Below are 14,900 nucleotides of genomic sequence, written 5' to 3'. Positions count from 1 at the left end.
CATGAGGTTAATGCTTGCCCCTTGATCACATAGGGCTTTCCCGAAACTAACTCTACCTATCTCTATTGGGATGGTGAAGCTACCAAGATCCTTAAGCTTGAGAGGAACTCTTCTAGACACCAATGTGTTGCATTCCTTATTAAGAATCATTTGTTCTCCTCTCCTTGTTTTCTTTCTACAAGACATAACATCACTAAGAAACTAAGCATATTTGGGCATTTTCTCAAGGAGCTCTAACAAGGGTAGGTTCATATTCAAGGCCTTAAACATATTAAGGAATTGCAAAAACTCCTCACTCTCTTTTTTCTTCTTATCCTCTAGACGTGAAGAGAATGATATGGGCTTCCAGCTTGGAGGTGGTTGTAGAACGATTCTATCCTTTAGTTCGACTAGTATGGGCTCACTCTCAGGTCATTCCTTCTCTACAACCTCTTCTCTAACACTAAGATTGTTGGTGCTCTCATCTTTCTCACTAACTGTAACACCCCTCGTATTCAACGCCAGAATAGGGTATGGAGCATTACCAGACTTACAACACATTTGAACATACATTTCAAATACAAATTATCAACTCAAAGCAATTCAATCATAACCAATCATAATGTCCCTTAAACGAGCCTACGAGGCCTTAAGCATGCTTTGGGAATGGTTCGGGACTAAACCGATAACTCAAGAAATTTTTACGAAACTTAGAAAATTTTTCTCAAAATAGGGGACACACACCCGTGTAGCCCAGCTGTGTCTCTCACACGGCCAACAGATACGCCCGTATCACAAGTCATGTGGACATTCGAAATGGGAGCACATGGCCGTGTCTGACCCCATGTAACTCTCTGACTTGGGTCACATAGCAAACACACACGCCCGTGTGCCCTAAAAATGGCCATACACGCCTATGTGCCAGGCCGTGTGCTAGGCCGTGCCAAACCTATAGTGCATACTGACTTATGCCATATGGCCAAGTCACATGCCCATGTATGAGGCCGTGTGGAGCATACTGACTTGATTTTAATTTCAACAGCAGGGGACACACGGCCGTGTAACATAACCATGTGTCACATACGGCAGAGACACACACCTGTGTCTCTGTCCATGTGGACAAAAATAGGCTATTTACCAAGACAATTTGCCACCAAAATTTGTGCATTCCTACATCAAACCAATTGGTACCAATACAAGGCATAAATAAGCATTCAATCTACTTCAACCAAGTATCATTGATTCCATTTCAATATCAACAATTACAAGACTCACCATACCACAATATAGAATTCAAATACATATCAAATTTTACCATTTTCATTCATTAATATGGTCATTTTCAAACATGTATCAAATTACCTAAACTCATAAGCATACTAATTACCAATTCATCAACCATTTGATATTCACCATATCCATTTTCAACAAGCACCAAATACCATCATAACTAACATTTATAAGGAAATTACTAAACTCAAACAAAGGCTATTTGCACACTTATATACATCATCAAATTCACCATTATAAGCTAACTCACATGGCTATGTATTGACCTACCAAACCTAATATTTACAAGCCAACACAAATGACCAAAAGATATATACCAAAAAGATCAAGTCCCTATACATGCTATATACTTAAAATACCAAAGTTCATAGGTACCGAGTGATAGGTGGATAGTATGAAACGATCTTCGACGATCCCCGAATCTGAGCTAGCTTGATAACACTATAAAACACGAGAAAAATAAACAAAGTAAGCTATAAAACTTAGTAAGCTCATATACAATAAACTTAATTCAAACTCAAGATTATAATACAACAATTTGAATATAACAACAATTAGCATATATTAGCTAACAAACCTTTTATATACACAATTATGATATTAATCACATTCTTCACAAGTTTCTTCAAACTAAAGCTTATGCATGTCATGTACGTACCTATACCATCACATATCATTCTCATACTCAATCACCTCTTTCTTTTACTCGTTGAACCATTCGGAATAGAAGTTGGATACTTAAGAGTCTCGCACACTAAGTACCTATATCATAGCCCGAAGCTAAATCAAGGTAACCTATATCCGAAATAATGATATCATGGCCCGAAGCCAAATCAGTATAACTCGCACCCGAAGTGCTAATATCATGACCCAAATCCAAATCAATGTATCCTCTAATGACATGTCACTAGTATCCTAAACTATTCCTAAGGTTCAATTGGGATTTCGAATGTCGAATCATCATCGAATCACTATCAATCATACCCATAATCTCATATTCACAATTTATGAAATATCAAAGCATATGAAATACATTTATATCAAAACTTATAATATACAAACTTACCTCAGATGTGAAAATGACGAAATAGGTCGATTAGTCGATAACTTTAGTTTTCCCTCGATCTAGATCCGAATTTCAGTTTTTTTATCTAAATATATTCAAAATTAACTTATTTAATAATCTCTCTATTCAATTTAATCCAAAACACACATTTACACATTTGCACTTTTACCCCTAGAATTTCACCACTTTTACAATTTAGTCCTTATTACACAAAATCACAAATTTATGAAATTTATTTAATACCCATGATATAAAATTACTATAATGCCCCTATTAGCCCACATTTTTCATTTATTTCATATTTTAACCCCTAAATTTACACATTTCACAATTTAGCCCCTAATTTACATTTTTACAAAAAATCACTTAACAAAACTTGTATATATATCAATAAGCATTCATAATCTATTAGGAAACTTCAAAATACACATGTATTCATCAATGGAATCTTTCAAAATCTTTAACAATTTTTCAAATTAGTCCCTAGGCTAGCTAGTCCTAATTGCAACGATCTCAAAAACATAGAAATCATTAAAATCGAGATGAAAATCGTACCTAATTTGAAAAAAAAATGCTTTGGACAAACCTAGGTCTTCAACAATGGCTTTCTCTCTTTTAATTTTAGGTGGATACTTAAGGTTATTTATTAATTTACCTTTTTAACCTTGATATTAAACCATTAAAATTCCATTAACCATGCACATAAAAGTCCACCCACTTTAATAATGGTCTAATTATAACATAAGGACCTCTAATTTAATATTCCATAGCTATTTAATACCTTTAACTATTAGAACATCACTTTTGCACTTTACGCGATTTAGTCCTTTTTATCAAATTGACCAATCAAACGATAAAATTTCTAAACGAAACTTTCAAATAATCATTCAATCATGCTATAAACACTAAAATAATAATAAAATAATAATTTTAACTTTAGATTTGTAGTCCCGAAACCACTATTCTAATTTGACTAAAAACAGACTATTACACTAACTTCCTTCTTCCCACAATTTGGTTGAATAAGTTCTTTAACCATAGCCCGTATCTAAGGGCGATCACTTGGCATGCTCTTTTCCTTTCATTTTCGGATTAGCTTCGATATTACTGGGTATGCTAGAGGGTAAGTTGTTTAGCAACAATTGTAAGACTTGGTTTTCTCTTACCCTAATCAACAATAGAGGGCCACTACTATAGACTAGTTTTCTCTTTTGATCTATGGGTTCCCTAAAAGGTAATGAAGGTTGATACGGTACATAGGGTTTTGCAGGATTAAGGTTTTGGTTCCCTTGATTGGGAGGTCCCCTTGGTTTCCTCTCCACCTAAGGTTAGGATGGTCACGCTGTCCTAGATTATAGGTATTGGAGTAAGAGTTATATCCTCTATTCTCCACATAGTTAACCTCTATATGGTTTCTCTCATCATCGTGTCCTATATTAAAATGGATTAGATTTGGCTGATTTTAGACTTGCGTCTTGGTCGAACTCATCTCCAATTGATTAAGCCTTTCGAAGACTTGTTGATACTTGCCCTCACTACCAACAACGTTCACTGTCGATTGTTTGGCTCTATATGTGAACCACTAAGCTGGCCACATGTAAGTGTTCATTTTTATGTCCTCGATAAGTTGGCAAGCTTCAGCATATGTTTTTTACATGAATGCTCTCACAGATGCTCCATCAAGACTAGAGCACAAGTTTCCATTAAACTCATTGTAGAAAACTTGAAGTTGCAACAAATCTTGTAAGTCATGATATGGGCACTTGCATAGCATGAGCTTAAAGTGCTCCCATGCCTCGTATAGTGACTCCCCTTTCAATTGTCAAAAATTTGTAATATCCATATGAAGCTTCATTTTCTTGCTCAATGGTAAGTACTTTGCCAAAAATTTACTTGCTAGCTCGTCCCAAGGAATCTACCTACTGTGAATCTAGCCACATAAAAACATCATCGGTAAGAGAGAAAGGGAATAATCGAAGACGAATAATATCATCGAATACCCCCATTATATTTAAAAGTGTCACAAATGGTAAGAAATCTCTCAAGGTGTTGGTTTGGATTCTCATTCACTGGCCCTCGAAATTGAAGGTTCACTTGTATCATTTGGTCCTTGTTGATATAATTTTGAAGTTATTAGCATTGATCGCTAGACAATTAATGCTAGCTCGAATAGCATCTAAGTTGGGCATCGCGTGTTGTGCAAAGTTCATTACTCCATGTGTGGGTGTGGTGTTTGTTGAATCTTTACTCATGGATCTTCGATAGGCTGCTCTCTTGCAGAGGTGGGGCATCTTTAGGATGTTGCGCCCTCCTCGAGTGTCTGATGATACATTTCGATTCTGGCTCAAATGGTAAGAGACTATTATCGATCCAAGTCTTACAATGCCTCCTACGAGCACAAAAGAGTGAAGAAAATAAAAACAAATAAAAATAAAGTTGTATCTACAAATCCTACTTTTGCTACTTATCTCTACATAACATGTACACTAAAAATTACTTAATCTTACACTGTCTCCCGGGCAACAACGGCAACAAATTTGACTACGTTCACACATGCTCGTAAAACAAACGATTTTATAAAATAATTTTAAAGCGTGGCTTTATTACAAATGTACAGGTCAGTTATAATATTTTTAGTGTTACAATGGAACACCAGAGTATTCCATGGATCCAACCCAAATGAGATGGCGATTGAGTGATAAATAACGTACACTCTAAAGTCTAAGCAGCTATTGATATAATTTTATACTACGAAAAATCATAACAAGAAACTTTTGCAAGAAAACTAAATATGCTAATATAGGGACTAAATTGCGAAGAGTACAAAACTAAGAACTTATCCAAATAAATGACTAAAGGTGGTTGGTTGATTTCGATGTGGTTCACCGGTCTTTGAACAAAGGACTTAAATCGCTTAAATTACTAAGTGGCTCCATTTTATCTTTCGATCCCAATTTTACCAACTTAGATGAATTAATTCGATTTATCTCTCGATCTCACCGATTAATCCAGGATTAATGAACGAGTGTGCAACAAGATTACCTCTCAATCTCACTTGCCTAGATATTCTATTAAAAGCGTCACTTCCTAAGTTTTTAGGTCTATTCGATTTAGTCAAATTTGTTACGATTTAGTCATTCGTCTAAAAATCAGCTTGCCCACATCTTCATCAACCAACCCCCCTTTTAAGTTTAACTACTTATGCTGAAAATGAAGAAAATGGAAATAACAAATAAATAAGTCATTAAAGTAAAGCTTAAGAAAATATAAAAGTTTGGATTTTTATACAAGAAAACTTAAAGAACATGAAACTAAAGGCATTCAATAAGAAAATCTAAAGAAATAAACATAAAAAGAACAAAATTTAGCTTATTGAAAGTAAAAGAAACTAAAATACATTAAACTAAAACTAGAAATGTCTTACAACCAAGGTAGAAGGGTTGAAAGTGTAAATAAACCTAAGATACAATGATAACTAACTTAACTAACACTAACAACATTAAGAACAAGAAGTAAATGCAGAAAAATAAACTCTAAAACTAAGTGTTAAATATGACTCATATTTTCAGTCAAATTTGAAAAATAGTCATTCAATTAAACTCTGTTTACTTGTTTCAATCAAACACTGATTAGTTTAGATTATTTTATTATTATTTGATCTATGAATTTAGCCTATAAATAGGCTCTTTTACAACCTTAGAAAAAACACCCATTAGAGATTAGAACTCATAACACATTTAGAGAATTTTGTGTTTACGTTTTGTGGGTTCTTTGTTTTCTGGTTTTCGGGGTTTAGTTTTTATCTCCATCTTTTGTACTCTTCGTTCTTTTGCCATTATAGTAAAATTATCTTTGCCCGTGGTTTTTTATCCTCTTTGGAGGGGTTTTTCCACGTTAAATTTGTGTGTTCAATTTCTCAATTTATTCTGCTATTTTCTTGTTCGTTACTTAATCGGGTTAAAATCCTAACACTAAGAAAGAAGAAGAGAAAATATAAACCCTAGAAAAAGTGCAGAAAAACTAAGAGAAAACTAATGGTAAAACTAAGCTAATGTGTGCCTCTCTTCCTCAACCAAATTTGGTTGTTTTAGGGTGAATTCTGATGAATTTTCATTACCAAAATTGCTCTTACACAGGCCTTGGGTGATTGGTGGATAGGGTGGATAAAGACTATCATTTTTATCCAATTTTTCCCCCTCATGATGTCAATGTCGTGATACCCATAAGAGGATATCGCGACACCTCAGGTAGTTTCAAGCCTTAGAGTCTTCTTTGAATGGTGGATATCACGATACCACTAAAGGGTGGTCTCTAATCTTTCATATTGTTGGAGGTATCGTGATCCCAAGGTGTAGATATCACGATACCCTTTCCTTTAGTGTTGTTCTCAATCGTTTTCAACCTCCATCACGTTCCTATACCATTCAATCACACTTTAGGCCCCCTAATGACACTAATGGCCAAATTAGGTAACAAAATGAGTAAAAAAGAGACATTTTCACTTATTAACTTAAAATCTAAAAATTACGAAAAACTATGCAAAAGACACTACTTTGCTCGAGAATAAGTTCTTGAAGTATACCAAGAAAGCCTAATTTTCGATATAAATTATGGCAGATAAATAAGTAAAACATGAATTTGCAGTTGATTTGTCATGTGTTAGTACAATAATTACCAACACTTTTGATCTGTATTAAGCATATCATATTTCATTGCATGGGATGAGATATTTTGAAAGGAGGAAGATCTGACAGATTATTAATCTTCAATTCTGGAGATTCATCCACATATTATCCAGTAGCTATTATCTGCAATTATGTTGTGTATTCATAACCATCTAGCAGCATATTAACCAGCAAAACTGGTGGTTCGCCCACCTATTATCTGGCAGCTTTTATATGCAATTATGTTGTGTATTCCCAACTATTTAGCAACATATTAACCTGCAACTTTGTGGTTTTAACCACAAACCTAGTGTGTAGGGATAAGCGAGTTCTGGGGAACTCTTGTGGTGTGTAGCGGTGGGGTAGGATTTTATCTGTTAAACCGAATTTGTTTGCACTTGTAAAGCATGTGCTTGAAACTCTAAAATATTCGATATGATTTGATATATGTGAACAAATTAATACATAATTAAACCGATCTGTTATTTCGTTATACTGAATATGTTATTATTGTGAGTTATGTTATGTGTTGTGATTTTGTATATTAATCGGTTACACTGGTTTATTTGTGATGGAACTCACACTGAGCTTCATAGCTCACTCCCTTTTATTTTCCACATTTTCAGATAACCCATTAGGTTAAGATGTGGGCGTGGCACCCAAAGGGACTTGGCTTAATTTCGTTTTCTTAATATTCATTATTTCTTTTAAAAGATTGTATTACTTATTTTTGAACCGTGGCATGAGACTTAGGATTTAGGTTTGTTTTATCTTGCATGACATTATATTTAAAATTTTAAGATATTATGCTATGATTATTAATTAATATGCATGAACCCTCGGCTTTCTTTAAAAACCAATAGATTTCGTTTTTCTGCTACTAAATTAAATTTAAGATTTCAAGGGTAAGTAAAACGATGTATACTAAGTTTTCTACTAAATTAAAACAAATGATTATTTTCAAAAGTTCGATAGCTCTCTGCGTCACTTCGGTGACAAATGTAATCTTTTGAATTCAGGTCTAAGGTCTAGGCCGAGTTGGGGACATTACATAATCTTTGCCACATGTCACAATTTGGTTGTGACACATGGAAAAAAGATAAAATATTAAAATAAATAAAAACGTTAAAAATATAGAAAAATATATATAAAAATATTGAAAAATATAAATTTAATTAAAAATTTAGAAAAAAATGTTAAAAATATTAAAAAATTATAAAATAGAAAATATTTAAAAATTAAAATTTTCATTAAAAATCATCAAACTATAAGATATATAAATTTATAATTTAATAATCACAAGCATTAAAAAGGCAATAGCATCGTCTAAATGGCATGTGATTACTCCCCCATCTTGACCATGTTTTAAGTCGTTAAAATAACAGGGCAGACTTGATAGGTTTTAGTCTAGGTCTCATGATGCTTGTTTCCAACTTTTTCTCACAAACGTTTTCAAAGAACCTAGACCGAAGTCTATCAAGCATGTCCTATAGTTGAATGAAGGCTTAAAAAAGTGGTTGTGGTGGGGGGACTAATCACAGGTCATTTAGACGATGACACTGTTTTTTATGTTTGAGGTTATTAAATTATAATTTTTTTCTTACAACTTTTATGATTTTTTTAAAAATGTTCAAATTTTTTTTCTATTCTATAATAATTTTTATATATAAATATTTTTTCTATAATTTTCTATAATTTTAATAATTTTTTTATATTTTTATATTTTTTTCTAAAAATTTTAATAAATTTTCTATACTTTTCAAATTTTTTATATTTTTATTCATTTTAATTTTTTTATCATTTTCCTCCACGTGCCACAACCATGGCGTGACATTGGCAAGGATTATAACTCTAAAATTTATAAAAGGTAGTAAATTACATTTATAAAGAACACATTTTATGAATTTTTCATATATCTTTATAAATTTTTTTCTATATAAAATAATTTTCTATTATTTTTATGATTTTAAAATATCTTTCTATTTTTAATAAAAAATTTCTATTTTTTATAATTTTTATTTAATTTATATATTTTTTATTATTTTCCCATCTCATGTCACAACCACATCATAACACGTGACGACATTAACTGAAAAAAAAAAAGGAAAAAAAAGGACTTCTTTTAACTTAAAGTTAACAGATTTTGGTAGTTAAAATATCCAATTAAATGAAAAAATAATAGTTACTTTTTGGAAAATGTTGGAGGGCCTTAAATCTTAATTTTTCAATTCAGTTTGAATTGATGCCGAAAACAAGGGATGATATTTTAGAAACACTATTTGCCCCAATAATACAAAATCGACTGTCACGATGAATGGGTAAAGAAGGGATGATATTTTAGAAACCCCAATAATAGTTATCTTTTCCTCAAATTTTTGTTTATAAATTAAGAGAAGGTTTTGTGTCACAACAATCATTTCATTTCATCCATAACTAAAAATAAATAAATTCCAAAATCACTTATGAAATTTATTAAAAGAAATTTTGACTTGATTTAAATTTTACAAACAACAAATACCATTATTAATGGTATTATTCTAAATTTTCATTTTTTTTTCAGATAAAAAATTTATGTATATAATTATCAAAATTAAAGTGAAGTTTATATATGAAAGTTTGAAACAAAAAACATAAAACAAGTGATTGAAGTGTAGTTTCCGGTGAACTTCTCATTCTTCACATAATAATTATTTTTTTCATGCTTTGCCAATGAATTCCACGTCAAACAGGAGAACTGAATCTGGGGGTATAATGCATGAACCTGCAACACGTGCAATGCAAAGTTCCTTATCCCATTGTTCCTTGCAACATTGGTTTTGCCACAAAAAAAGCAAGGTTGAACAAATTGAATCCAAGGTCAAACCAATAAACTTCCGGTTTCAATCAATTAGTTGAATCAGCTGGTTTGAATTAAAATAATTTTAAATATTAAAAAACTTATTAATGTTAAATAAATTAACAAAAACATGTATTTTAGCACCGAATAGGCCTAAATCAATCAGTTCAGTCCGTAGTTCATCAGTGCAAATGAAAAAAAAAAAAACATTTTTTCTAAAAACTTTTGTTGGGGTCTAGGTTAAAGAAAACAAGAAATTTCAATTACTAAATTTGTATGTAGTCCACTTCCAAGTTCTGTTTGCCTCTAATCCACTTTCGACCTATCATAGGTGCTTGGTAAAGTGGAAATGTGGAGGAATGGGAAGAGGGAGTGAAAAAGTAGAAAGAAAATAAATTTTGAACATGCTTGGTTGGGAAGAAAAGTGAGAGAAAAGAAAATAGGAGAGATTATCGTTTTTCGTCCTAATATATAAAAACTAATCTTTCTAAATTCAAAGATGAAAGGAGAGAAAATAAGAGATGTATATATTAGTTCAAAATTATGTATTTTTTAAATATTTTATTCTCTTTCCTTTCATTTTACAACTCACCAAGCAATGGATAGAAAGAAAATTGCCTTCTATGGGAAGAAAAATTATGTTTTCCTTCTAGTTTTCTACCCCTTCAATTTCCCATTGTTCCAATTTTCTTTCCACTCTACCAAGCAAAGTTGATGATAAAAGGGTACTCTTGTAAGAGAACAAAGGTAAATTTTTACTTCTTCACCTATATAGTTCAACAAGCAAAAATAGATGTGAAGGCAGACTTTAACTTAGTTGACTAATAGAGTTATGAGGTGGCATGCGGCAAATCAAAGAATTTAATTCTAGTCTATCACCCTTCTTCTATCCTCAGAATGCAGATTCTTGTGTATATAAATAAAAAAGTGTAGAAAACTGCTTTAGTTGCTTACCTCCTTTACAGCCTGCACCTCTCATTCCATATCCGAGCTCTGGTGGAAGCCTTAATGTTCGTTTCCCACCTAAATTATGTTGAAAAATAATGAAAATATTTCATCTAAATGATTGCTACTATTAGTATTAATTTATTATAGTGAATTAAGAATAAGATTAAGCTTTATATCTCATACCAGCAAGCACAGGAGGAACTCCATCACCACCTAAAATACCTTGGTCCCAGCCTTTAATCACCTGTGGCAAATCCCATGAAATACCTTAATATTGATGTTTTTTCTTTTTTGTCGATTCTATAAAATTGGAACCATAAATAAAAGCTTAACATGGCTACTGTTGTCGAATGGCCTGCAAAAGTTGAAAATTTTTCAATTTTTTTTAGGGAAAACAAGTGAAAGAAGAGAAGAATGGAAGTACCTCACCAACGCCAACACGAAATGTAAGAGGCTTTCCACGATTATAGCTGCTATCAAACACTTTCCCATTCTCCAATCTCCCTACATAATGTGCCTTTTTTTTTTTTTTTGCAGATTAAATTCGATAAGATTTTACTTTGAACTTATGTTTTCAGACTCAAGAAAACTATAGATTAGATAAAATTATCTTCAATACGACTCTATTCCATCCTTTTTAATTCTTTTTAATATATTTGAACAATCATACTTTCATACTCATTCATTATTAGAAAATATGAAATGTCAGAGTAATATGGCTCCAACCTATGCACTTCATGTTGTTAAATCATTTCCCTATAATTATCATCTTTTACGTACCATCAAATAGGAGAAATGGTGCTGAAAGGATTGCTTATATGAGCATATTGCATATTCTATGGAATTTAAAACTTCCTATGAAAGTTATTATGTTCCTACGGAAATTCTTAATAATTCTCTCCTTGTAAAGCTAAAATTAAGAGGACCCATACATCTGAGGCATTTTGATCTTTCTGTTACAAGCACGAGGAAACTCTGGCCCCTGTGTTTCTTCAGTGCAAATTTGCTAGGGTAGTCTAGTTCGGGATGGATTCAGGACTACGGACCAGTGACGTTGTGGCCGATAGTTTCCACGATTGGTTGATTAATTGGATTAATACTACAAGCTCTAGACACTTAGAAGAGACCAGAATTGTGCGGCGCATTGCACTGACGTGGTGGTGAATTTGGCTTGCTAGAAATCAGAATACTTTTCATGGCCAAAGTTCTAGCCATGTGTCTACTATTTTGCAGGCTAAGCAATTTATCTCTCACTGTGTTAAGGCCCTTGAGTCAAATGAGGCAGGTCAAGGGAAGAGGCCAAAAGTAATTCTTGTGTTTGTTTGTGACAAAATTTGCAACTATAAAAACCAGTATGTAATTTAAGCTTCATTTGAATCCATGATTGGAAGATACACCAGAGCACGTTAAGCTAGTTTAAAGTCGACTTATAAGTGAAAGGCCTAAGCATAACAAGAATATAAGATTATAGGAAAAATGAGACTTAACAATTTTCATATATATATATATACATAAAATTGAGTACACCAAGTTCTTGTGTATTGCACATAATACTTGAATTAGAAGGAATATAACACATAAAACTTGGATTTTTATGCTAACCTTTATCAGCTGCCCTTTAACAGCCTCAGGGCCTTTCCCTACAACTTTATCACAGAAGGCCAAGCCTGAAGGACTAACAGTCAATTCACAAGCCGCTGGGGCTACTTCAACAGCTGCACCACTGGGACAAGGTTGTGGCAGCAACTGCAACAAAACATCAGCAATCCCAACATATAAACCAAGACCAACCGCTTCTCTCCTCTTCAACAACACTATGGCTTTATCATTTTGTTGCTCAACAATTGCTATTGAACCCATTTTCGGCTTCGTTTTTGACCATCTAATCACTGGGTTTTCCACATTCTTGTTTAGGATTTTAGGGTTGAGGATTTTGGGGATGTAAGTTCCTGCTGACAATGGCAGCGACTTCATTTTCACTGACCACAATTTTTTCTCGGGAAAATAGGGGATAAGCTTCCACCAACGTAGTTGAAAGAGATTAAAGAAGGGGAATTTCCACTTGTCTACATGCTCTCACCATGGGATAAATATATTTATATAAATAATTTGATAATTTTTTTGGGTAAACTACGCCAACTATCCTAAATTATGTTTAAAATTACATTTTGGTCATTAAATTTTCAATAGTTAGATAATAAGCACTAACATTATCAAATTGTTACATATTTGTCACTCTGTTGTTAGCTTCCATTAAAAAAAGTAAGGTTGTACCTTAAGTCAAAAGGTTAATAGCTAATTTGGAGCTATAATTAAAAATCATTTCGATATTTTTAAAATTTTCCTAACAATAATTGTAAAAAAATTTTAAAAAATGTTAAACTAAAAATTATTAGAAAATATATAAAAATAATAATTTTTAAAAAATAAAAAAATATATAAATGTGTATAAATCTAAAATATTCTTAAAAATAAAAATAAAAAAATTAAATTAATATTTCTTGCAAATTTTTATTATATAAAAAAATCTTAAAATTTTCTAACTAAATTTCATAATTTATTTTCCACCCATTAATGAACACCTTTAATCACATCAACAACTTCATGTTGTTTTATTAAAAAATTGCTTTGCAATTTTTTTTTTCTCAAAGCTTTAAAAGCCCTAATAAAATACATTTCAATGCAAGATTCGGATTTCACTATTAGACCGATTGTTGTTGCTCGAATTTTCAAGAAACAAAATCTAAGCTTGTAATGTATGTAATACCTTGAAAATTTTTACAGTAAGATATTATCCTTGATATAGTAAAATAAGGAAATAAAGTGACAAAAAGGGAAATTTTGAGTTATGTCAATATTAAGAAGTATATTATGATATATTAATTCAAGAAAGGACTAAATTGTAAAAGTGAGAAAAGTTTTGTTGCACAAGAGTAAATACTCAAAATTTGAGGGGTTAAAGTGTAAATATAAAAAATTTAAAGGACCAATAGTGTAAATATTTTAAGAGTATAATGATCTAGAAACTAAGGAAAATGGATGAATTAGGACTAAATTGAATAGGTGAAGAACTATGAGGGACTAAATTGCAATTTTACCAAATTAAAAGATGACTCAATGATGGAATTTTAAAAGATAATAAAGGAAAAAATGGTCAATTGGAAGAGAGATAAATCTAAAAAGTAATGATGATGTTGATGATATTTTAAGATTATTTAATTAGATATATATTATTTTAATGAGATATTTTATTATTTTATTATTATTTCATTATTATTTTATTATTAATTATTTAGTATAAAAGGAACGAAAGATGAAGAATTTTCATCATCTTTCCATGCATGCAACCAACGTTAGAAGAGAAGGAAAAGAAAGAAATTTTTTTCTTTACAATTTGGTCCTTCCTCCAAAAATTTATCATTTTCACCTAGAAATTAAAAGAATTTCCATAGCTACTAAGAGAGAAAAATGTTAAGGAGACCATGGGGAGTTAGAATATCAAGTTGGATTCAAGAAATAGAAGCTGGAGGAGAGAGAAAATCAAGTTAAAGATTAGCATCAATAAAACAAGGTAAGTATATCAATATTTCAATATGTTTTTAAGTTTGTTATTATTGACAAAGCATGGAAATAATGTTATAGAAGAGTTTTCTTACATAAGATTCTATGTTCTTGATATGTTAGTGAAGAGAAAATAAGAGAAAGTGATGAGAAATGGTGTAGAAAAAGAAAATAAGGGTGTTATAACATGGTAATTAATATCTTGTACTAAAACAGTTTTGGACAGCAGCAGTAGTCTAAATTTGAAAAATCATCAAAAATTTTAGAAATATAATTATAGAATTAATAAAATATTAAATTAAAGGTTATTAAGCCTAGTTTCTTATAGAATAAATGATGTAAGCAATGGAATTGTAAATCATGGGATATGATGAATTTTGTGAGACAAGGTCAGAATGATTTCGGGTTCCCCTGTTCTAACTTTGTAAAATCATAAAAAATTGGATACAAATAATTAGGGGTTTAAGTTTATATTTTTAGAATCCTGAATGAGTCTATTTTCAAGATAAACAAACGAGAACATCATTCGAGTCCCGTACGAGGACATAATTAATTT

At 31.6% G+C, this 14,900-nt stretch overlaps 1 protein-coding gene and 1 non-coding gene across 4 annotated transcripts; one reads left to right on the top strand and one right to left on the bottom strand.

Annotated features, from left to right (window-relative positions):
* Positions 1-1,425: 1,425 nt before the first annotated feature.
* LOC107945709 (peptidyl-prolyl cis-trans isomerase FKBP13, chloroplastic) lies at positions 1,426-12,866 on the bottom strand. 3 transcript variants are annotated; one of them, XM_041084032.1, is made up of 5 exons: positions 12,386-12,855; positions 11,208-11,300; positions 10,967-11,027; positions 10,790-10,858; positions 1,426-1,710 (listed from the first exon to the last, which is right to left on the bottom strand). In XM_041084032.1, exons 1-5 carry the CDS (start codon positions 12,755-12,757, stop codon positions 1,697-1,699), a joined length of 609 nt encoding a protein of 202 aa, XP_040939966.1. In that variant the 5' UTR covers positions 12,758-12,855; the 3' UTR covers positions 1,426-1,696. The 3 variants fall into 3 exon arrangements, with proteins under 3 accessions (XP_040939966.1, XP_016735290.2, XP_040939967.1); XM_016879801.2 differs by lacking the exon at positions 1,426-1,710 and adding an exon at positions 9,473-9,760 and having other exon boundaries at positions 12,386-12,866; XM_041084033.1 differs by lacking the exons at positions 1,426-1,710; positions 11,208-11,300 and adding an exon at positions 9,473-9,760.
* On the top strand, positions 4,081-4,186 carry LOC121212075 (small nucleolar RNA R71). Its single transcript, XR_005907285.1, has one exon. It is a non-coding gene; the product is annotated as a small nucleolar RNA R71 (small nucleolar RNA).
* Positions 12,867-14,900: the final 2,034 nt, after the last annotated feature.

The sequence above is a fragment of the Gossypium hirsutum genome, chromosome A12 (assembly GCF_007990345.1).
Source record: "Gossypium hirsutum isolate 1008001.06 chromosome A12, Gossypium_hirsutum_v2.1, whole genome shotgun sequence".
Classification (NCBI taxonomy): domain Eukaryota; kingdom Viridiplantae; phylum Streptophyta; class Magnoliopsida; order Malvales; family Malvaceae; genus Gossypium; species Gossypium hirsutum.
This window is presented reverse-complemented; position numbering and strand designations above follow the sequence as displayed.

What these genes read in the sequence shown, in the direction of transcription:
- LOC107945709 (XM_016879801.2), bottom strand. Translation starts at nt 12,757, where the DNA reads ATGAAGTCGCTGCCATTGTCAGCAGGAACTTACATCCCCAAAATCCTC. An exon ending in TTAAAGGGCAGCTGATAAAG is followed by an intron (nt 11,301 to 12,385) that starts GTTAGCATAAAA and finishes AAAAAAAAAAAG; the next exon opens with GCACATTATGTAGGGAGATT. An exon ending in AGGTGCAGGCTGTAAAGGAG is followed by an intron (nt 9,761 to 10,789) that starts GTAAGCAACTAA and finishes CACGTGTTGCAG; the next exon opens with GTTCATGCATTATACCCCCA.